Source organism: Fistularia commersonii, chromosome 4, assembly GCF_037954325.1.
Source record: "Fistularia commersonii isolate RoL2024-O1a breed Wild chromosome 4, RoL_Fcom_v1.0, whole genome shotgun sequence".
Lineage (NCBI taxonomy): Eukaryota > Metazoa > Chordata > Actinopteri > Syngnathiformes > Fistulariidae > Fistularia > Fistularia commersonii.
The window spans coordinates 7,525,156-7,548,391 of NC_141287.1; the positions used below are offsets into that span (position 1 = coordinate 7,525,156).

At 40.0% G+C, this 23,236-nt stretch overlaps 2 protein-coding genes across 4 annotated transcripts; both read left to right on the forward strand.

The window, feature by feature from the left end:
- Positions 1–9,000, forward strand: scel (sciellin). Of its 2 annotated transcripts, none has more exons than XM_086145022.1 (23): positions 1–139; positions 1,042–1,083; positions 1,432–1,513; positions 1,699–1,758; positions 1,878–1,949; positions 2,045–2,077; positions 2,200–2,220; positions 2,301–2,336; positions 2,601–2,657; positions 2,732–2,800; positions 3,261–3,314; positions 3,391–3,459; positions 5,415–5,474; positions 5,571–5,624; positions 5,709–5,750; positions 6,196–6,264; positions 6,379–6,429; positions 6,808–6,861; positions 6,957–7,004; positions 7,093–7,161; positions 7,321–7,429; positions 8,215–8,317; positions 8,414–9,000. In XM_086145022.1, the coding sequence occupies exons 2-23, from the start codon at positions 1,056–1,058 to the stop codon at positions 8,428–8,430; spliced, it is 1,257 nt and encodes a 418-aa protein (XP_086001148.1). In that variant the 5' UTR covers positions 1–139; positions 1,042–1,055; the 3' UTR covers positions 8,431–9,000. The 2 variants fall into 2 exon arrangements, with proteins under 2 accessions (XP_086001148.1, XP_086001149.1); XM_086145023.1 differs by having other exon boundaries at positions 2,203–2,220.
- Positions 9,001–9,669: 669 nt separating this feature from the next.
- Positions 9,670–21,407, forward strand: slain1a (SLAIN family member 1a). Of its 2 annotated transcripts, XM_086144539.1 has the most exons (9): positions 9,670–10,188; positions 12,286–12,422; positions 15,453–15,569; positions 16,937–17,047; positions 17,822–17,971; positions 18,572–18,901; positions 19,352–19,540; positions 19,709–20,036; positions 20,580–21,407. In XM_086144539.1, exons 1-9 carry the CDS (start codon positions 9,749–9,751, stop codon positions 20,653–20,655), a joined length of 1,878 nt encoding a protein of 625 aa, XP_086000665.1. In that variant the 5' UTR covers positions 9,670–9,748; the 3' UTR covers positions 20,656–21,407. The 2 variants fall into 2 exon arrangements, with proteins under 2 accessions (XP_086000665.1, XP_086000666.1); XM_086144540.1 differs by lacking the exon at positions 19,352–19,540.
- Positions 21,408–23,236: the final 1,829 nt, after the last annotated feature.

Sequence of the window (23,236 nt, forward strand, 5' to 3'; positions counted from 1 at the left end):
GTCTCAAGCCCCACCCGTGGGTGGCCTTGGAATCTCCTCCCTTTAAGTTAAAAACAGGTGTAATTGTGCGTCTGCGGAGTAAAAGGCAGGTGTTGATACCTGAATTATCGTGTGTGTCCCGTTGGAGCTCTCAGTGGAGGTAGGTACACACTTTACAAATGCCCTGCTGTTTTCATTTATTTGTTCCTGTTGTGACATTACTAGGAGAAAAAAAAATGTAATATCCTAATCTGGTTTCTGTGAGAATGCATGCTGGGAATTTCACACTTTTTACAAAACTGTTCAGTTTAACAATGCCTGTGTTTATGGCCCTAAAAGAACGACTAGAATGAAGAATAAAATAGTTTAAAGTGATTTACAATAGGTCAACACTTATGGGTGTGTTTGCATGGACTACTATTGTTTCCCAGTACTACAGCCATTGTCAGTGCACACATATGGTGCACAGAAATAGGTTGAATAACTGCATTTGAAAACAAAAGTGGAACAGTACGTTCTGCCATCACAGAATCTAGAATGAGGGCTGATCTGCATTTGAGGCTTCGTGCATGAAAACAGCTGATTGTTAAAATGTGTCACCTGTCGTCGCATTTAAATGACCTCCGATCCAGAACAGCCTTTGTAGACACAACACAGGTTGACATGTTTAATGTTAAACTGTTTTTGATCCTCTCATAATAAGAGAACATATGGACATATTCTTAAGGCTGACAGTCAACGTTGAAGATTTTGGCTAAGGTTTGGGACTTCTAAGTATTTTAAGGTGAATATTAAAGGCCTGTCACTCACACACCCCATTTTTTTTCTGACACCGTTGAGAAAGTGTCTGATGGATGGGAGGTGTGTCCTCATGAGGGGAAGATCCAGACAAACCAGTTAAGAGGTTTAACTCTTTGTCTCAGGGTTAACAAAACATTTCAGGTTACACCAAAACAGTAGACTGAAATATCTCAGCCCATAGCACCATCCAGTGGCAAGGACGCTGCAATTTTTTTTTCTCGCGTCGTGAATTTCTTTGTCTTGTTTTATTCTCACTTCCAGGTGGAATTACCAAAATGAGCCGATACAGATCTTCGCAGTCTTGTGAGTATTTGGGAAAAGCCGAGCACCAAAGCAGTAGTGGTAATATTTAGAATGAAAATACAGCAAATGCTTGCAGAGTAAAATGAAAAATACGGTTGACAGTGAATGTGACAACAATAATGTCCAAAGTAAAATCACAAATAAAGCTTGGATGACACATTTGCCTAGTATAATAGTGTAATGTAAACTATGATCCATGATTTGTTTTTAACATGAGGAAAAGTTAAGATACACATATTTCACAATTTCTAAAGAAAAAAAAAAAAACGACTGCTTAATATATAGATTATGTGACTCTTTCTCATCTAACATGTTGCTTAAACAGAGTTTCTGTTTCTGTGTTTGCAGACAAAGTTACCAGCAGTAACACGGCTCTCCTGGAGGACAACAGCTGGATCAAAAAACCTGATGACGAATATGAAGCCGTTGAGTAGGTTTTGTTTCGTGTGTGTGTCTGTATGTGTGTGTACGGACAAATATATATATCACTTGTGGAATGTAAAATGGTGGGTGTGCCCTCAAACCTTAGTTTACCCTTGTCTTTTTTCTGCATTCCTTGAATGAGTTACAGTGTTGAGATATCTGTGTTCTCTCTCTCCTTTTTTCTGTTATCAGCCGAGATCCAAACTTTGCCAAAACTGTTCTTGGCCGCAACCGATCCAGTGGAACTTTGAGGTAAAACGATCATTTCAAACCTGTTTGTAAGGTGCACAAATATAAAAGTAACACCAAACGATGTGTAGTTACACAGTACAATAGGAATTATGAGCATTTGTTCTTTTTCTCATTTATAGTTCAGAGGGTCAAGAAATACAAAGCACCAGAACTACAACTACATCATCTTCTGTGCAAGCCCTTGCCAAGAGGTAACCCTCTGCTCATGATGTTGCTTAGTTTTCACATGCGGTTTTCAAATGAGAATGTAGTGAAATAAACACACCGCACATTTCTGACGTCGCAGATTCAGTGGAACCCAGGATGAGCTGAGCAGCAGGTCGGTATAGAATCCATCATTACATTATTGCGTGCACATCGAGGTACTGTTAGAATTTTACCTTTTCCTTCTTGCCATTTTGCAAATTAAAATTTGCCTTCATATCTCTTCTCCTCTGACAGCAGCACCCCCTACACCAGAAGGTACTTTTTCATTATACATTATTCTTCATTTTACATTATATTTATAAGCTCTAATCCCATTATCTACTTTGTCTCCGCAGCACATACTCATTCACCAAGTCTGAGTCCCCCAGCTCGTAAGTAGTCAAGTTCCAATACGTCCAAATACGTCAAAGACAAAGTTATACAATAAATACAATGTGTGATCTTGTACATTTCTATCCAGAATATCGATATCTATCTAAAGCTTTACTAAATCTATAACAACTATCATAGAGGACCCTGAGACAAGGGGCTTAAGATACAATCACAAAACTAATGTTTGTCAAGCAAATGTGAGACAGTAGATGAAAATGAATGCTCTCGAACATCTTTCAACATTATTTGTGTGACTCCTTCAGCACCACAATTACAGAAACCAAAAATGGAACAACAACTGAAACCACCGTGACCACCAGGTACAATTCAACAAAAATACCTTTCATGCTGTCAAATGCGGGCGTGTCCTAATAATGACACACCTCTCTCGCAGGTCATCTGTGAACAAAACTCCCACCAAGACTGAAACATTTTCTGAGAGAGTCCAGTCTTCTAGCAAGGGGTAAAAGTATTGTACTGTTTACTAATCATTGTGAAAAGATACAAGTTTGAACAGGCTAAAGCAAAGAACTCATGTCAGCTCAGATAATCAATATGTAAAATTATGGATTCGGCACAAAAATAATCAGGGTGATTTTTCATTTTGTTCGTATTTCACTGATTCTATTGTTATTTCAACTAAGATTTGTGATTTAGAATTTTAAGAAATTATTTAAATTAACTATGCTGGTAATTTAAGGGGCTAATGAATGTTTGAAAATGTCTTGAAACAGAAATTCATTTATCAGGAAGTATTAAAGAAAAATAGCACAGCTTTCTATTGTTAAATAAGAAATATAATCTGAACCAATGAACTCATGTGGTATATGCCTGGTCAACAAATAGTAAAGTATTCAATCATGCTGAGCAGTAATTCAAAGGTAGGCTGAATTTTTCTGTTCTCATCTTATGTTTTCACACAGGTTCCCGTACTCAACCTACTCATCTGTCAAGCAGAGTATCACTACCAAACAAGAGTAAGATACATACTGTCCGATTTGAATTTCTTTTTAAATCCACGCATGCACTTTTATTCTATGTGTGTCTGCGCAGGGCTGAGGATCTTGTCCCATCCACCGTCTCCACAACCAAGACAGTCACTGTGAAAAGCAGCACCAATGAGTAAGTTTCATAGTGGCTGTAAACCTGACGACGCTCTATGTGACATGAAATACAATACAATAAAACTTTATTAATCCCACTGGGGGCAATTTATTTGCACATGACACACATCCAGATAATACAAGATTCCCGGGAGCTCAATGTGAAATAAAATATCTGTCATAAATAATGATGTGATAAGGAGAACAATAAAAAAAGATCGTCGAAGCCCCAAGTAGGCTGTGGTTACGGCACCCGCACTGGAGTTAAAGACAGATTGCTGCCGGAAAGAAATATTTAGAAATCAAATTGCAGGAAATATGTTGAACATTTGAAAGCATCTTCCAAGTTATTTATTCATATGTTTGTTATTACATGTGCAGTAGTATTTTTAGCTTTGTCTGTGATTTATTGAGCTAATAAATTTGCTGCGAGGATTTGTAGGTCAGGGAAAATCAGTTGTTTTTTTTTATTTTGATATTTAATATATCATTTCTCTAAATGTGAAATATTGTGGGGTTTTTTTGGGAGTTGGAGTCAGGAAGTGGAAGCTGTTCATGTTTTATTTTCTCTTTCTCTGCCATTCTTTCATTCATTCTTTCTTTCTGTCTCATGATTATAAAGTACAAATGCCACAATAGTTTTCTCCATTCTTCATGGAAAACTCTTGACAACAGAATACATTTTAGGAAAGTCATCAGCAGCTGACAAAAACATTGTCCCTCCCAATATGATTAACAAGATGTACCTTCACATGTGTTTATTAACTTCGTCTTCTCCTTTTGGCTTTTCCCTTTCAGGGGTTGCCACAGTGAATCAACCTTCTCCATCTAACCCTATTCTCTCCTGTCTTTTTGTCATTGAAACTGTTTCAAGGCCATACAGCTTCGCTGGTCTCACCACTGTCTCGTTCACCTTCCATTCTGACTGATAGTCTTCTATCGCATAGTACCCGTGACACTTTTCTCCACCCATTCCAACCTACTTGAACCCGTCTCTTCACCTTTTTTCCACACACTCCGCTGCTCTGGACCGTTGACCCCAAGTACCTGAAATCCTCCAACTTCTCGATCTCCATTTCCTGTAGCCTCTTATTCATACACACACTATACTCTGTCTTTCTGCGGCTACCCTTCATTTCTCTCCTTTCCAGCCGCATCACTGTCTCACAACTAGCATACATGTCCTGCACCAGTCTAACGTACTTCTCTGCCACTTAAGATATCCTCATACAACACCAGAGTTCATCTCTTGGCATCCTGTCATATGCTTTTTCTAGGTCTACAAAAACACAATGCAGCTTCCTCTGGCCTTCTCTGCACTTCTCTATCAACACTCTCAAAGCAAATACTGCATCTGTAGTACTCTTTCTAGGCATGAAGCCATACTGCTGTTCACAAATGCTGATTTCTGCTCACAGTCTAGGTTCCACTACTCTTTCCCATAACTTCACCGTATGGCTCATCAACTTCATCCCTCTATAGTTGCCGCAATTCTGCGCATCCCCCTTAATCTTGAAAATCTTGCCTTTCCTCTTCTCTCTCTTCTTCTGAACACATCTTCCTCCTCTCCTTCTTTGACCTACAGTAGACCAGTTTCCATTGGTACCCTGTAGGTCATCGGTACCAATGGCGGTCGTTGTTAACCCGGGCCTTGACCAATCCGGTATGATCTGATTATTAGGTTTTATTCACATGTTTGGTTTTGGCAAAAGTGTTACGCCGGATGCTCTTCCTGACGCAACCCTTTGCATTTATCTGGGCCTGGGACAGGTTCAGGGAGACACCAGCCCGTTCTGTCCGGAGGCTGCATTGCATGGGTTTATTGAGTGATGATTTTAATCTTATTTTGAATGCTGTACAATACATTGTTCAACACAAAGTGTTAAAGTAATATGTTGCATTAATAATGCTTTGCAACATTTGCCTAGCAACTCTAATGTCACCTCCTGAACTAAAGATTTTATCTTTCTACAGTGCTGAGGACAAACTCTATGATACTCTCATTCCCAAGTCCATCGCGGATAATGATGATACGTAAGACGCATCTGTCAAATGTCATACACATTGTAAGAAATAATAATCAATTTCATCTATATCTTGTTATCAACCACTGTAATTATTGTATTACAGCGACACAGCTGTGTACACAGTTGAGACAGTGACAGTGAAAGAAAGTCCGAATGGGTGAGTTGTCGCTGAACACATATTTTAAATGAGATGAGATGCTTGAAAATTGATATAAAAGTTCACTTTGATTTGTCCTTTCAGAGATGAAGTTAAAACATCTACCACATCAAGGACTTCCTCAACGTAAGATGAGAGTTTTTAAAAATAAAAAAACACATAAATACACTTTTGTTAAGAATTTCTAGTATTTAAGTCGGATGCCATTTTTTCACAAGAGACTTGTTAAACCTGCACTATGTATTATGATACAAAAGTACCTGTAAGACCAAATCTTGTATATTGTTCAATTATAAGACACTGATAAATTACTTTTAATTACTTGAGGAATTTAACCACGTTCATGTTTTACACATTTTGTTTATAAGCATAATAAACTGACAATGTTAGGAGTTAACTGTTTACTTTGTGTATTTGCTGTTTTATTGAGACTAACAACTTTATCATTATTAATCAATTTTCTATCAACAATTCACCTGTTAATAATGATTATTGAAACTGCAACCCCCAACCTCCAATGTTAGTAACTATTTCATAAAAATACAGATTAACAATGCCATTGTCTCCACAGGGCTGAAGATGACCTGTACGACACCCTCCTTCCAAAAGCCATCAAAACTACTTCATCTTCACCAGTCAGGTGAGATGATGCAGTAAAAACCTTCAATACAGCCTTAAATGAAGGATGAAAGATGTGCTGGGGTTCTGGTGACAGTTAATTTAACTTCGTTCCCTCTGTTGTTTGGCTGTGCAGTTCGGACAGGCCATCTCTGACTTCGCCAACCTCTACGCTCAGATACAGCAGGTAAGCACAACAAGACACCATAAACAAAAGAAATTAACCATTGACAGTGCCTTGGTAAAATCTGGGAGAGAAACAATCTAAAAATGTTGTGTTTCAAAAGTTTAATGATTAAAATAGTATTTTTATCTTGTGATTAAATAGGGTTCTGATTTCTTACTAATATCAACTGTTATGTTATAATGAGAAGAATAGCGAGTCGAAGAGAATCTGCCTTCCTACAGCTACAGCTCCTATAGCAATTATATTCCCTCTCCCACCACCCAAAACCATCAGCACTTACAGAATTTTGTCTCACTTACTTTTGAAGTGGAGGAGGTGTCCACATAAAATCATCCAAGAAGCTTTCTATCACCTCCAATCTGTTCTGTTTGTTCATAGTGAGGACATCAGCATTGAACGGAGAAGGTCCTCTTACTCCAGACCAAACTCCGGGTAGGAAGCAGGGCAGGATCCTTGCACAATTCATTTTAATGTCTTTAAAATGTAAAATGCATTCTCATTCTCACATCTGTTTTGTCTTTTTGCAGTTATGAGTACAGCAGTCCAACCGATTACACCTCTTCATTGTACAGAAGGTACTAGATGTTCTTGAACACGGTTGGAATCAGTTTTGTGTCAAAACAAGGTTCTGATGTGTTTTAAAATGTGTAACTGCTTCTAAAGCAGGTCTGAGGACATGCTGTCAGATCCAACTTACACCAAATCCTCTGTGAAGAACAGGTACTCGGAGAGGTAAGAAACAACAGCAGTTTGTGCGGACTCTATTGTATTTCTCAACATTCTATGAGTGTGTTGAAAGTTCATCAGTTGCCTGGTTAAATTGACGCTTTCTCTTGTTAAAAATATGTTTCCATGCATTGCAAACCCATAACACTGTTATATCCCTCACAGGACCGTGCTGGAAAAAGACCTGTGCACCTACTGCCGTAAGCCCTTCACTGGAGATGCCAAGATGGTGCTGGATGACATGAAGATAAACTGCCATGCTTCCTGCTTTAAGGTGCCTCTATTTCCATAGAAGACACCGGCATGTAGTAAATCAAGAACTACTCAAATATTCCCACAATACAACACAATATTCTAAATATATTTGAATATTCAAAATAGACACATGATCAGAGAGGAGTATTTGATTCAAGATTATTTTCAAAAAAGTTTGAAGCCATTCATTAAGAGTTGGGTTGACCTCCATCATTTTTACACTCCATCTCAGCCTGAGGTTGCAGCTTCCAGACTCATGAGTAAATAGTGCCCACTTGTCAAACATGATGAAACCACAAAAAAAGATATATAATAATTATATAATGCATATCTGAAACAGGACAGTATATGCTTTATTAGTCTCAGTTGACCTCAGTTGTTTGGAAGAAAGTTAAAGGCTGTTGCCCTGCAAAATTAGGTTATTTGTTTGTTTGTTTTACTTTAATTGTCATAATATTAAGTTGCAATGAAATATAATTTAATGATAATAGTAAAACTTTTTATTATTGCAAAAGGAACTTTTATGTTTACTGCATCCAACTAAAGAGCTGCTTGTAACAGAATTTATTGAACAATGTGTTTCTTTGTTTTCACATAAAATTCAATATATGTATAATGTATAGTTATAATTTTCTGAAGTTTCCTGACATTTTGTGACCAAACTTCACATGTTGTTTAAAATACCCGAATAAAATAAGCAGAAAATGCGTCGGTAATGTAACCGCAGCAGAGTGCAACCACAGTGTATGACCATCGTGTGTGTGTGTGTGTGTGTGTGTGTGTGTGTGTGTGTGTGTTTGGCAGTGTGAGGTGTGTAACAGCGATTTGGGACATCTGAAGGCAGGGGACAGCTTGTGGATATACAAACACATGGTGTACTGTGTGAGATGTATTGAGATCACAAAAGGTGAGAAAGCAAACTTTTCAATTTACTTTTCATCAATAACTACAAATTATTTATTTGTTGTGCATAAAAATAAAATTATCTGTTTTTTCCGTACAGAGAAATGGCGGCATTAAGTTCATCCCATGCTTTGGTGGAGACGAATACATGGATCGCAAGAAAAAAATCCATTACAGCTTATTTAACTCTTTTTGGGTGACATGGGGTCTACTTTTGTCTTTTACAAGCTGTCAGATTTTCACGTTTTTGAACGAGCAGACTTTTAAATGACATGAAAAGACTATTGCTAATTGTCTGAATCATTCTTTCCGTATAGTACTTTTAAAATGTCAACAATCTGCACTTCAAAAGTAATACAGTTATCAACATGTAGGGCCGGGGGCTTTTTCTCTGTGCAATATAGGCAATTAATGCATTTTTAAATCTGTACTACATCGTAAATGTCTGCTCTTTAATTGATGTTTATTGTTTGTTGTTTAGATATGTCAAAACTGATGTGCTTCCTTCTTTATATTAAATTTCCACACAACAATTAAAGTAATGGAGCAGAGTAATTTGAAAATCATTTTCATTATTGAATTTCAATTCAAGGGTTATTTGTATGGAATTGTTAAACACGAAAATGAATTATCTTACTGTGTGGTGCATCGATCCTTATATACTACAGTAAACCGAGCACAAAATCTGTTTATTGTCTTTGTTCGTTGATATTCTGGTTTAAGAATCACTTCTGGCTCAAACTGTATCTTCTGTTGGCATTCTAAAGAATAAATCATTTTCTTCTGTTTCTGGAGCCTCCACCTTAATAGGCATTTAAAACGTTGGCAACCAATTGTTTTTCAGAGGTCTTTCTTTAAAAAGATGGTTTAGGTAAATGTTAAAAAAAAAAAATTAAATTAAATTTATAAACAGAAAAACAGAAGATATTCCAACACCTCAACATATTTTTAAACCCTTTAAAACCGTTCATTTTCATAATTATAATTAATCTGGATGGGGTGGGGGGGGTCGTCCCTAGAGCCTCATTCACTGTGCATCTACAACTCCATTGCCTTCGTACATGTATTTTTCTTTTTTCTCTCTCTCTCTTTTCAGCTTTTTTATTTTATTTTATTTTATTTTATTTTATTTTATTTTATTTTATTTTATTTTATTTTTTACATCCCATTTAACTCTCACCTCCGGATCAGCGATGGTGTGACGATGGGAGTTAAACTCCGCGCCGCTGGCCAATGAGAAGGAGGCTGGGCAGTCATCCCAGCGGCAGCATCAGTGTGTGTGTGTGTGTGTGTGAGAGAGAGAGGGGGGGGGGGGGGGCGAGAGAGAGTGTGTTGTTGCTTTAAAGGAGGGGGGGTGTCTGTGCACCCTCTGTGAATTGACTTGGACCCTCTGCGAGCAGGCCGTGCATTGTCCTCTCAATGTGCGTCCCACTCAATGGAAGCCGAGGTGCTGAACCCCCAGATGATGGCGGACGTCAACGGCGGCGGTAAAATCTCCAAGGCGGAGCAGGAGGTGCTGAAGCTGCAGGAACTGGTTCGCAAACTGGAGAAACAGAACGAACAATTGCGGACGCGAGCGAACGCCGTAAACAACCAGCCTTCCTCCTCCTCCAACACTCATCTCCAGAGCCTGCATGGGGGAGCGGCGGCTCCTGGGAGCTCCTTCGCCCACAAATATGACATCTGCAGCCCGACGCAGACGCATCCTTGCAACCGCGGAGCCCGGGAGTCACCGGAGGAGCCGTTCGCTTATTTCCAACCGAGCTCGGTGTCTCCTGATGCGGCTGAAGGGGAGATCGGCCCCACCACCGTTTTGGATGATGTTGAGATTTTAGACCTGAGCATCGTACTCCCTGTCGGAGAGCCCGAAACCTGGTACGTGTGTGTTTAGTTTGTATTTTAGGTGAGAAAATGTTGTTTTCTGACCCCCGATGTGAGGCTGTGAAGGCCACACGACGAGTTACCTGCTCCAGATTGGAGCCTATGTGTAATACAAGCCTCCTAATATTGATTCCCATTCTAGTGGGTCGGACACACACACACACACACACACACATGCACACTGTGACTTGAAATTACAAGAGAAAAAGGCACAGAGAGGCGACAGCATGCACACAGAGAGACCAAAGTATGAGAAACATTGACCTCCTTCACTCCGGGCTTCCAGCAGCTGGGCTGTGGCGCAGCTCTCAGCCCCAGGATGAACTACTTATCTGGATCTGCTGACTTTCTGTAGCTTCGACACCATGCCGTCCGGGCAAGTGAAGCGTATGAGGCCTCATGTGAAGTGATGATGTGGAAACTGGAGCAAGCAAGATGACGGCGGGCATGATGGGACCCAGGGTTGGCCCGCCGGTGCATCTTCACTCCCAACTTACCACAACTAATTTGGCCGCAGTCATTGCATCCCACCTGACCTAGATGTCAAATAACTGATCAGATCGCCCTGCCGGGGAAAAGTCACACACGCGCTTAACTATTTTGATTGGATCCTGACCTTGTGACGCAGACGCTCGCATGTGTTTTATCACCTAAGGCCAGTTTCCAGATCTGATCAACATTTTGTTTTTCTTGTCTTGTTCCTTTAAAAGTGGCTAATCTGGTTTGGGCTTGAGGTAGCTTTCAAAGTTCTTGTAAAAAACAACCATAAGCCCATCAAGTAATGACTGAATTCATTATTATCCTCCCATTATAGCGCTTAACATGAAAATGTTAAAATAGAAAATACAAAACATTTTCAAGTCATAGTTTTTTTTCAAGTTTTTAAGTTTTCGATTTCCAGCATTTAAAGTTATTCTGAGTATTCATCAATATGGCTTTGCTATTAGCTGTTACATTTACTGATTTATATATTAAAAGATTCATCACTCACAATGAAAGGACACATTAACTTCCACCTGTATTACTTTGTTTATGTGAGTTTATCAGTCCACGAAAGCCAAAGTATCGTTGACAGAAAACATTTACGTACATCCACACCTTCTTAAAATTATTCTCAAGCCATTTTTTGACAAAAAAAATTTTTTTTGGCCTGAATCAACTGCCTTATTCAACAGTTTTGTACATTTTCTGAAAAACTTGATAATAATGACTTGATTATTTTAGGAAGGCAACGATATACATTACATTACATTACTCACAAAAAGTGCAATTCAGTCAATGAAGATCCAAAGTACCAATAGTCAGAAGTCAGAAGTCAGAAGTGAGCACTCTAGCAAATAGCCATCTCAAAACCATATACGTACATTGATTTCTTCGGTTTTGTTTTTTTTTTGTTTATTTGTTTTTTCGGGGTTGGGGGCTAAGTCCGATTAGCGGGGTAGTGCTTGGTGAAGAGGTATGTTTTCAGCTCCCGGCAAAAGATGGGCAGCAACCCCACTGTTCTGACCTTTTTTGGGAGTTCAATCCACCACCGAGGAGCCGAGACCGGTTCGATCGGCAGCCGGGGGCTCCGAGCGATGGGGCGGACGGTCACTGAGAGGTGGCAGATCGGAGGGGACGGGTAGGGACAGGTGGCTTGACCATATCCTGGAGAAAAGACGGGGGGCTGTCCCATTCACCGCCCGGTAGTTGAGGCACCAGGGTCTTGAACTTGCCAGGGCGGCTACCGGGAGCCAGTGAAGGGACATAAGAAGGGGAGTTGTATGGGAGAATTTGGGACTGTTGAACACCAGGCGGGCTGCCGCTTTCTGAATTAGCTCCAGAGGCCTGATGGTCACCGCTGGGGCACCGGCAAGGAGGGAGTCGCAGTAGTCCAGACGAGAGATGACTAGAGCCTGTTTGTTTTATATGTAAATGCATTAGAAACGACAGCGTCCTCTCACATGGTGAACTGAGGAAAAGATGCGCGTTCCTTTGTCTCTTCAAGTAGACAGAAACCGCACGTCGAATGAATCGTCGCCTTACCGCCGTGGTGGAAAAGAAGGGTTTACGTTGTAAAAGTGCCAGGACTAATTGGCTTCTGTATTTCAGGCTTTATGTGAGTCCTCGAGCGAGACTGCTGGATGGCCACAGACTCAGCCCTCTCCAGTGGTGCAGGCAGGTACTGGACCGCCCGGGGCCTGAGGTGGAGCTGGCGAAGATGACGCTCTGTCATAGACTAGATCAAGGTACCGTGTATTTACCCTGCAGATTAACAGCCAACATGAGAGGACACAGCTGGACATCTGCCTCCGTGGCAGCCGACATGTGATCATAAGCCGCGGTGCACGTTTCTGGAAAGGTCTCTGCATGCAACGGGATTTCACTGGCAGCTGCGGACAGTTATACTGTTTCCGGATGTTCTGGTTGAATTTGTGTCGCTGAAAAGCAGCTCAGATGACGACCAAGAGCCGACTCCGCTGACACATATCCGCGGATTCAATTCAGTAAAGACCGACTAAATCAGATGTGCCCAATACGTCGATCGCGATCAACCGGTCGATCGCAAAGGTAGTGTGGGTAGATCACATGGTATTAAAACGTAGACGCCAGTCGATCATCCTCAGTATGAAATTTGTCGCTTGACTGACAGTCGGTCCGTCCGATTTTTCTGACATCACTGCGCATGTGCAAGTAATGGCGCGTTCTGGCAAGCTAGCGAGTTAGCCTCCAATGTGTGTCTTCTAAACTTATGGGTATAAAAATGAGTGGGGGAGCTGGACTAAGTAAAAAGATTAAAACATATCACTTCCATACGGAATGGAAGTTGACTTTTCTTTATTATGTCATTTTCAAATTGTGTTTGCCTCATTTGCCGGTCTGCCATTGCTGCACCGAAAAGGGGAAACGTGGAGCGGCATTTTCAGACCGTTCAGAAAAACTACAACACTGACTTTCCTCCGAAAAGTGAGCCAAGAAGGCGAAAGGTGAAGGAACTAAAATCCCAGCTGTCATTTTTCTCACAGCTAACTTCACCTATGCTGCTGACTCCATTCAAGTCATCAGAATAAGATATTTACCAAAAAAGTACTCTGTTGTAGTGTGCCATAAGGGTTCATGCAGGTATACAAGAGCCACAAACATTTATTGTGTTAAGCATACTCTGCAGATATGTAAATAAATATATATTCAGCATTTTTAGTGGAGGTAAATCATTTTCACATGGTTATTTGAAAAGTAGCTCACAAGGTGAAAAACTGTGGGCACCCCTGGACTAAATGATAGGATAAAGAGATGTTTTCTGTCTGTTTCTTGTTTTCCAGCATCAGCTTTAAGTCATCCATCGCTCACTTGTGTCTCTTTCTCTAATTCCTTTGCTTAGTAACAACATTCTGATAATTATTCATGTGTATTCATGTGGGTGAGAGAGACGCATAGGGGGGATTACTTTACCGTAAATGGTAGCATTACCATGATTTTAATACTTTGACTAGCGTCTCTCCCACTCCTTCTGGGAGTTTGTGTGTCGCTGTGTCTGTCGCTGCTCTGCGCAAGTTGATCCGACCGAGTTTATCCAACCGATTTAAAAGCGATGCTTTCAGGCACAAGAAATAAGGTTTGAATTCCCCATCCAGAAAATCGAGTCAGAGGCTAAAAGGAAAGTGAGGAGAGTTAATGGGAGAAAAAGAAAACAAGGCGTTTACTTGCTGCTTGTCAACTGAAGAAGAATCAACTGCTCCAGGTCCAGATAATCTAGTAATCATCAAAATTTTACAGGCTGTCACCACAGGAGAATTGCGTGAGATCACATTTTCAATATTTAGGCATGATCGCTTAACTTAAACGATAAACCATTATCATTTTAGCATTGCATTCAGCCAAAACGCATAGATACGGCTTCATGGAACCCTGATTTCCCCTCCTCCACTTACTCGAATCTGATAATATCCTCATTTGTTATGTTCACCCCTCCATATTGTCTGACTCAGCAATTTATGTTAAACCCCCCATTTTGCTGTACCTGCTTGAACCATCTCCACTAGAACACATATTTTTTTTACAAAAATGTGCTATAAAATTATCAAAATTAGGACACTAATGCACCACCGGACACTCATATAGAATATTGATTGAGTAACACTTTCTACTCTTGTGCAAGGGGATATGGTTGCCATAGAAACAGCACTCAAGTTACCTCAGTTTTAATGCAGAATTACCCAAAAGTCTACTCAAATATGCTGTACAAGAAACTCCTGTGCTGCGAAAGCACAATTTTATGCAAGTATAAGTCGGGGTCTGCATCCATGTATGTGAGTGTGTGTTTGTATGTCTGTTGAAACCAGCGTGTGCTCTGATTTTAAATTCAGCAGGGTTTAGGGGATCAGTTATTCCCGTATTGTGCGGCTGTTGTGCGAAAACTAATTGAATAAGCTCATTTGTTCGTGTTTGGCTGATGTTTTTTGTGCATGCAACTCAAGGTCTTCTTTTCTCTCTAAAGCCGTATTCAGTAAAGGTTGGCTCTCCTTCGCCGGGTCGTGAATACTCTCTTGTCTCAGGGCTTCAGTAGCTGTTTTTTTTGTGTGAAACCCGTAATGAATGCAACTTTTATCCAAAAATGGTCAGGGCTAATTGTGTTAATGACACCAACTGCAGTTTGTCAGGTGTCTGCCTCCCTGACTATCAAGCACTAGGGCTGTGTTTTTTGCATTGAAACAATTTATCTTATCTTCCATGAGGTCGAAATGACTTACTTGTAATCAATTTCAATTAGTGTGAATAAGTGACACCGCTTTCCAAAACAAATTCATTTATTTATTTTATGGTTTCTACATGTAATTAACTGCTTACAAACAACAATTGGCAATAAAGTTTTACAAGCTTTTCGCTTCAGCGTACAGCAGGGGAAAATATTCTGTGCAGCACAAATGCGACCTTCACATTGCAGCATCAGGCAGCGGACCATAGCTGTTCTGATTCAGATATTTGGGAAGGAGATTTAGCCTACATACACAATCCCTGCTTATCCTAAGATCCCTCCCAAATATCTGTAGATTCGGTCAATAATCTGCAGCGGTAAGCTAAACCACGTTTTAGCTCATCAGCCTCGATAGCCGGAGTTTGACCTGAACATTTAAAACATCAATACTGACCTGAGGAGAGCAGATTAAACATTTTATCAGAGTGGCTTACAATAAAATCAGTCTGCTATGTGTGTGTGTGTCGTTTGAATTTATATATGTTACATGCAAACTGAATATCACACTCTGTCATGTGTCCAGCGAAGCGATGGAGAGGAGTGTCTCCCGCCCGTCCTTACAGCTGCATAGAGGGACTTTCCACCCTCAGCATCCCTATCCTGCCTTACTCAAAATCTGCTGCACTAATCGAGTCCCAAGGTAACACGTGATTTGCAACTCTAACCTACTGACCAACCTTTTGTAGTTAAGTGGGTACACTTAACTCACGCCGTGAGTTTCTTGTAAGTTTAAGGAGGCCTTTAGTACAGGTGGTACTTTTATCTGTAGTGATCAATTGTTTAAAGCACGGATATCAACTTTATTGCACCACCATGAACTGTATAACAATAAGGGGATAATATATTATCGTGTGAATATATGATATTTATTTATCATTTGCTCTACCGCTTGCACCACACCGCCCCCACAATGCTTAAAAAAAATGTAAATTTCATTATATTGATGCATCCCATTAATATCAAGCAAGTCCAGAGGGTTTGTCAGTTGACTCACCTGTTGACGCTGAGATGCAACGTAAAAGACAAAGACAAGGTTATTAAGGTTTTCCTCGGAGTTCATCAGTTACGTTGTTTGTTTGCCTTTCAGCAGAGAATCACAAGAACTACTCGGCCAAAAATTGATGAACCGTTTCAGGCTTTGTTGACAAAGAGCCTATTCAATTATTGGACTAACTGACGTAACACAGCAAGGCTCCTCTCTTTTCATTTTTTTTCTTTCTTATTATATTTTGCATTTTCAAAGTTGCTATTTATCAGTGAGAACATTTGAGAACATCAGCCAAAATTGAACATTATGTTGTTAATATAATTTGATGATAAATGACTTTTCTTCTCATTGCAGTGTCAAAATACATATCAAATATAATTTTAAACCATGAAAGCTTTTGGCATCTTAAACATTTTGGCATCATTTAATCACGATAGACTGATTCCATACAGTTTTGGTACTTATGTGTGTCATTTGCGTTTGTTACCACTAGCAGGTGCAAGTAAGTCTATATGCGAGAGCAAAAGACTATAGGACATTTGGCCAATAACTGAATACAAAACTCTGCTCCCCCAAGAACTGCTTCGTAAAAATATCCCAAGGTATTTTGTTACCGGTGAGATTGAATCAAACTGAAAATTGGGACTGCATGATGAAGATTATGACGCTAAATGTTCTCTAAATATGGAAATTAAATCCTCCATCTTGACCTAAAGCAAGTCAGTAAAAACAAAAGAAACCATTGATCTTTCTCTTTTACCACACCGTGCGAAACTGACGGCACCAACCATTTTCGTTTTTATTTTTCCCCCAAACCCATCAAAACAACAGAGCCAAATCATCTGTTGCCCCAAATTACTTTTCAAATCTGCAGCATCACTGTAACCCAGATTCCGAAACAACTTCATATCTGCACTTTTGCAATCAGATTACAGCAGGTCAGGAAATGCGTGTCGGGAAAGGATTAAAAAGATCAAACTTTTCGAAAAGATGCTTATCCTTTCTTCTCTCCCTCTCAGGTCCGTTGCCATCGCCAGGACCGTCATTCCTCGCTCCCACCCTCCCGCTCAGGGCCAGCTGCAGCCTCGGTGACAGAACTCCCACCTTCCTATCGCACTCCACTCTCCGCAGTGAGTCTGCATTCACTGTCTGCATTCTAAATAGAGTTGTGTTTAAAAAAAATACATTGTCTGTTTTGATTTTTGAGTGTGCCACTGTTCCAGAGAAGACAACGCCCTTTGTGTTTTACGATTGAAATAATGCAGTATCTTATAGAACATTTGGAAATGCTTAGAAAAATCAAACTTGAAGGAACCTCGCAGAAGGGGAAAATTCTTAGAAATCTGTGGATCAAATCCCAAAGCTTTGTTTTTAACATTTCTAATCTTTACAATGCTGAGTGTAGTGGCAATGAATTAATTCAATTATGTCATTTAATGTTGCAATACTTTCAGAAGATATTACAGAGAAAATGCAAATAAATTACTTGATCGTTTCCAAGTAAGAAAATCGCTCTAGTTTGTCAAAATTTTAAGAAAACATTCAAAATTGGAGAGAAATATGGACCCCTACGCACCGTGACGCACATCAGTAGCTCATTTGTGTCTGTTTTGAAAACTATTGCATGAATGAAATCAAACATTGATTACGGATTCAAGTACAGACAAGCATAATAATGTTTGTGGAAACACCTCATTGTTTTTCGATGGCATTAATATACAGTTTTCCCCCGAATGTGTGTTATTTTTACCCATAATAGTCCCAAATGATAAGATTTCATCCAAACCTCATCCCTGTTGGGAAGACTGTCATCTGTGTGAGGATGACAGCTATCAACTTCAAATATAGTATATGTTTACATATATACGCACACATGAGTGAAATAATAATGTATGCGATTTCAGATGTGGGTCGCCGAAATGCTGCTATCAGTCCCCAATCTTCCCTGGACAGCGAGGCAGGTGTTTCTGAACTGGAAGACGACTCCATCTCCATGGGATACAAACTGCAGGACATGACAGACGTGGAGGTCATGGCACGACTTCAGGAGGAGAGTGAGTGGACTATTCAAATGTTTGGGTTGAGAGAGCATAAGATATATCTACCAAAAAAAAAAAAAAAAGTGAAATTTGAACTCTTGCTGACTATATCGACGTGGTCTTTGTGGAGTTTTCTAATTTGCACAGTGTTGAACGTGCAAATCTTCAGCCCTGTCGTGAAAGTGTTTGTTATGGCGTTTTATTATCCCAAGGGTTTTCGGAGAACACCCCGCGGTTGTCAGTAAGCCCATTTATTCTCCAGCTGAGTTATGGAAGACTATCTCCATTAGTCCCTACTGTATATAATAGTTCATGTGTATACTCGATTCAGTTGCACTTTTTATTTTCTATGTCCCTCGTTTTATTACACAATTAAGTCACTTTATGAACTAACGTGACACAGGTCGTTTCGACTGCCTCTCGTTATTTAAACTTTTATGAGTTTTCATACGGATGTGAGTATATTGTGTTTCTCACATGTCCTCGTTGTTATTACATCCTGTTCCTGTAAAATACGATTTGATTGTACGTTATATAGTTATGGCTGGAATGACTTAATAAACTACGTGAACTAATTTCCTCCGCATGAAAAAAACACCCTCTTTCACCCTCCAGGTCTCAGACAGGACTATGCCTCTACCTCAGCGACCGCCAGTCGGCGCAGCTCTAGCTTCTCTCTACACCCCCTCAGGCGCAGTGAGATGGATCTCGATGAGGAAGATGAAGAATATGAGGGGTACGACCAACTACCTCCTCCCCAGCCTCGACTGTTTCGCGCCGGCTCTATGCAGCGGGGAAGCCTGCCCCACTCTCACACCTTCTCCAGCATCAGAGACTGCAGACGCAGTTCGACCACCTCACAGTTTTCACTCAGCGGACTCTCTCAACTCTCCGAAAGCCACTGCCTGACCACAGAAACACACTCGGCATTTAGACATAGCACAGGTGAATGTCATCTTCGGCTTTATTTTGTTATTTGAAGATTATGAATACCCTCTTTGCAGAAAGTATGAGTATATTATCATGGATATTAAAACGGGTCACATGACTAATGGAGCGATTTTGCAGTCTTTGAAAGATATCAGTGTCACGAAGGGACATACTTTATTGTTTTTGTCTCGCCAAGGCACGATGTCCAGGTCTGATTTTTATCGACGGAAAGACCAAATCCTGAAGTTTGACATTTGCATGAATTGCTTTCCTGCAAACTTAACAACTCTGGTTAATTTAGGCGAAAGGCTAGAAAGACTTGCATGGCTACAGAAAGATAAACAAGCTTATTTTCCACTGTATATGCATATCATAAATTTGCTCCACAAATGTCGGAAAAGCCAGTTCCAAATGTGTTGCACGTACTCTCCTGCAACACTGATGTGGTTTGCTGTGGTTGTGCAGACAAACTACGGAGAAGCATGCCCAACCTGATCCGAGCTCCCAGCATGTCAAGTGTTCCCACTATTCAATGCCTGGCCTCCCCCGCCATCCCGCCCTCCCACGGTCCCTCCTCCTTGCCAACACTATCCTCCCTCCGGAGCAGCCAGAGCTTCGACTCGTCTAACGGGCTCATGCGACTCCAGTCCTCCAGTAAGATCCCAGTCCTTATGTTTATGAAAAATCAGACAAGTAAGTTGTAATCGCCAGTGAGTGGTGATAGAGTTGAAGATCTGGTTGGTGAATGCCATGAACTGTCTTATGTGTCAAAATGTGGCTCACCTTTTGCGGTAATGTATTTTCTCCTCTTCTGTATTTCAGTTCCCCCTCCTGGCCAGCTGAGTCAGCGCGTACAGAGTGTCAGCAGTTTCCATGCTGCCCCTCGCGCCCAGCTGAAAGCTACGGCCTACGTAAGCCCCACTGTCCTGCAGGGTCCCACGTCACTGTCCAGCTCCACCAGTCTACATTCCATCCCCAGCGGCACTGTGCTGCCTCAGCCCCTCAAACCCAGTAGCAGCTTGGTACCTCAACCTGTGAAAGCCGCCGCCGGACAGTCAGCGGTTCCCCGCAGCTCACTTCCACGCCCGGCCTCCTTTGTAGGGATCAATGGAGCTTCACGCACAAGTAAATTGACCCAACCCACTCGTAGGTAAGCACCAAGGAAATGTGGCGGTCTGAGTCCTGTCACATAAAGCTTCCACCTGGTCCTGCTGCGCCGTGCTCTGACTCTGATTTGTTTGGTTGGCAAAAATTGTTGATTGGATATTTTCTATACGTGCAAGGAATGGCCTCACCATTTGTAAAGTTAGTATATGTCCGGTTAAATGTTTTTATATTTATATTTCAAGACAAACCTGTCATAGTTTGTTTTGAAGCGCCTCAGACTGCTGTGTGACAGGTATGACGCTAATGGGGAAAAAAGTATTAAAATGTCATCGGTAACAGTGGACTGTTGTGATTCAAAACCAATTTGAAAATAACCCAGCTTGACTGTTTTTTTTTTTCGACTAAAGTATTTTAACAATTGAATAAAAATTGTGGAACTGTCTGAATCATGTCCTCAGGTTGGCACAAATATTGTTTTGAGTGTTTGGCCATTTTAGTCCCATGTTTATCCTGCTTTCTTTCCCTCACGGGAAAAAACTTTGGTGTAGATTTTCAAGTTTAACAGACTTGATTTTTCCCTCTGCAGTTTGCTGACTCCCCCAAAGAGCCTTGCGTCCCTGAGCGCCCTGAGGGACGGCAGCTGGAAAGATGGCTGCTACTGAATCCAAATGAAAGGATATTCCAGAGGTATACAGGGTAACCCTGCAAAACAGACTAAAATGGCTTTTCAGATGGGCCAGTCTGAGGCTGTGACCCAGGAAAGAGTGACTGTTGTCATATATAAAAAATCACTTCTCCTCACTGAAGGACAAAGTGGAGACAGAGTAGTGACGGTCCAGCAGGCTGGATCTTCGCTTTACTACCTGCTGCAACCTGGCAATATTCTGGTAATCAGATCTCAAATGTGAACTGGATCTTGTTTGATATGTGTTATTTCTTTTTGGTTTGTGTTTGTGGAAAAGTGAGGGTTTCATTCCTTAGAGTTAACATTTCTCTCTACCTGAAGAGACAAAGTTACTGCCCGTGCTTTTATAGATGCTTTGACTGATTTCATAGGACTAATTTTACATATACTGATTTTTTTGTCAGACCGTAACGTAGGAAAATGAACCTGAAACTGAAGTTTTGTTACATCCTGTGCCTGGTGGAAAACAGTGAAACTCATGTCAAATGTATTCATCTGAATTTGCAGCACTTTTATCAGTTTGATTAACATGTGATCATTTTTTCCTCTCCTTTGTTCAGTAAAGTTTAACAAATCGTTAATGTAATGGTATAGTTGGCTAGTTTATTTTATTATTGTTTACATTACAGCTTTCATTTTTGTTCTTCGATTATTATAATTGCTGCAATGATATTGCACATAAAGCCCTTATGCTTTCTATGGATGAGGAGGATAGAGGTAGGAGGAGAGTTTTTAAAGTGAAATAAAAGCCTTTAAAAAGATACCATGTTTTGTTTTTTTCTCTTCATGAGAAATAAGAGAATTTCTTTTTCTCAGTCATTTTCATTGTTAATATTTTTCATGTTATGGCAGTGTTCACTTTTCAGTGACATTAGTTATATTGCATTTTTTAAGTGTCATAAATTCCTTTACAAACCAAAGCTACTCAAAATGTTAAGTTGAACAAGTATATAATCAGAAGAGGCTCTGACCAAATTAAGAATTCTTATCTGAAGTGTTTGAGAAAGACGCATACGTAAAGTAAAAGGCTTGTACTTTTTTTTCCTTCTCCTTTTTCAGGCACGTTTTTCTTTGCACATAGCAAAACAAGGCAAAGCCCAAAGAGCAAAAGTTAATTTAGAAAGTATCATTGTACAATTTAGACCTAATTGGTCTAAATTTTTATACAATTATACAATCAGTTATTGCATAATCTATACTCTTTGATGTAATGTATTTGAAAAACAATTTTCCTGACAAGTGCATCAACTCTTTTCTGATGTTTTATCCTACTATAATAGCAGTATATTGTATTGTTTATGTAGATTTTCCTTGATCTGTTCATACTATTATTCAAGAAGTGAGTATGAGAGTGGGATTTGTCGGGGTTATATTTACGATTAATGATTGTTTTTCTTTTTTTTCCACATTTTTAATAGAGCAGAAACACAACACCTACAAGTAAACAAGTTGAGGAATTTAAAAAATCTCAAAATCAAATGGAAAAAAAGTGTCACGTAACCGCCACAGTGAGCAACAATAAATACTCAAATATAAAATGAGGCGCGGAAATGTAAAATGAATCAAGTAAAGTGATGGAATAAATCACTTCACAACTTTCATCAGGCAGCAGTGGGATGTGGCCAATTACTTTACGATGTATATGGAATTCAAACGACATCTCGATGAGATACCAAACTTAAATGAAAGGAAATGGGTTGACCTCATAATTCTAATTCACTGTAATTAAGAAAAAAAAACTGTTTCAGAATTATTGATGAGAATATGAAGTGAAAGTACACAAAAATTGAGAAAAATATGAAAAAATTAACTGTTTCGTAACAGGCAGTTTAGCCGTACTAGTGATCCTAGAAGGACCGAGTCATGTTTAACAGGTCAGTGTGTTGATGTTACATCTCCACGGTAACACTCCCCACATTCATTTTTGCATACTGTGGTTTAGATTATGTGACTCTTATTCTTGTTTTTTAGATATTGGACTTGAAATACTAATGAAATCTAAAGTGTCTTAAGGGTATAGAGATATAAAATTCTTATTAAAACTTGCCAGTGCACAAACTACACTTCTGATTTTTGGATGTGGATACAATGCCCGACAAAGCACAAGAGGAGGCATTTTGGGGGGGGTTGTTATCATTTGCATAGCCATTATTTGCAAAGAATAGAGAATAAATCTGCTCGGTGGAATTTCTAGGACGCTGTAATAACCAGGAGACACTGCAGGAGTTCTCCAGGCGGATTGGTTTTGAGTGGACCATCCCGACTTATGAGCTGGGATTCAACAGAATGGAGATCATCCGGTGCACTCCCAAGTCCAAAGGCAAGTGTTCAGGCCAGGTTTATGTTAGAAAACTGCTAAGAATATGTTTGTTTGCGTTAGTTTGACATGCATTTAACAGAAAACAAAACTTGTAACTACCCTGTCATGTCTGTGATGTTGTTATTTGAGAAATATTTTGGGATGGTGGTAAATCAACCCAAGAGCCAGTCTAAGATCACATATGGCAGTCCAAAAAGACGACTCCCTGGATAAAATAAACTCTTCTATCATTTTGTGT

Excerpts from the sequence above, each read along its gene's own strand:
- slain1a (XM_086144539.1), top strand. The coding sequence starts at position 9,749 with ATGGAAGCCGAGGTGCTGAACCCCCAGATGATGGCGGACGTCAACGGC. Across the intron at positions 17,048-17,821 it reads ATCGCACTCCACTCTCCGCA|ATGTGGGTCGCCGAAATGCT; the intron begins GTGAGTCTGCAT and ends ATGCGATTTCAG. Across the intron at positions 18,902-19,351 it reads GGCATTTAGACATAGCACAG|ACAAACTACGGAGAAGCATG; the intron begins GTGAATGTCATC and ends GTGGTTGTGCAG.
- scel (XM_086145022.1), top strand. The coding sequence starts at position 1,056 with ATGAGCCGATACAGATCTTCGCAGTCTT. Across the intron at positions 1,514-1,698 it reads GACGAATATGAAGCCGTTGA|CCGAGATCCAAACTTTGCCA; the intron begins GTAGGTTTTGTT and ends TTCTGTTATCAG. Across the intron at positions 3,315-3,390 it reads AGTATCACTACCAAACAAGA|GGCTGAGGATCTTGTCCCAT; the intron begins GTAAGATACATA and ends GTGTCTGCGCAG.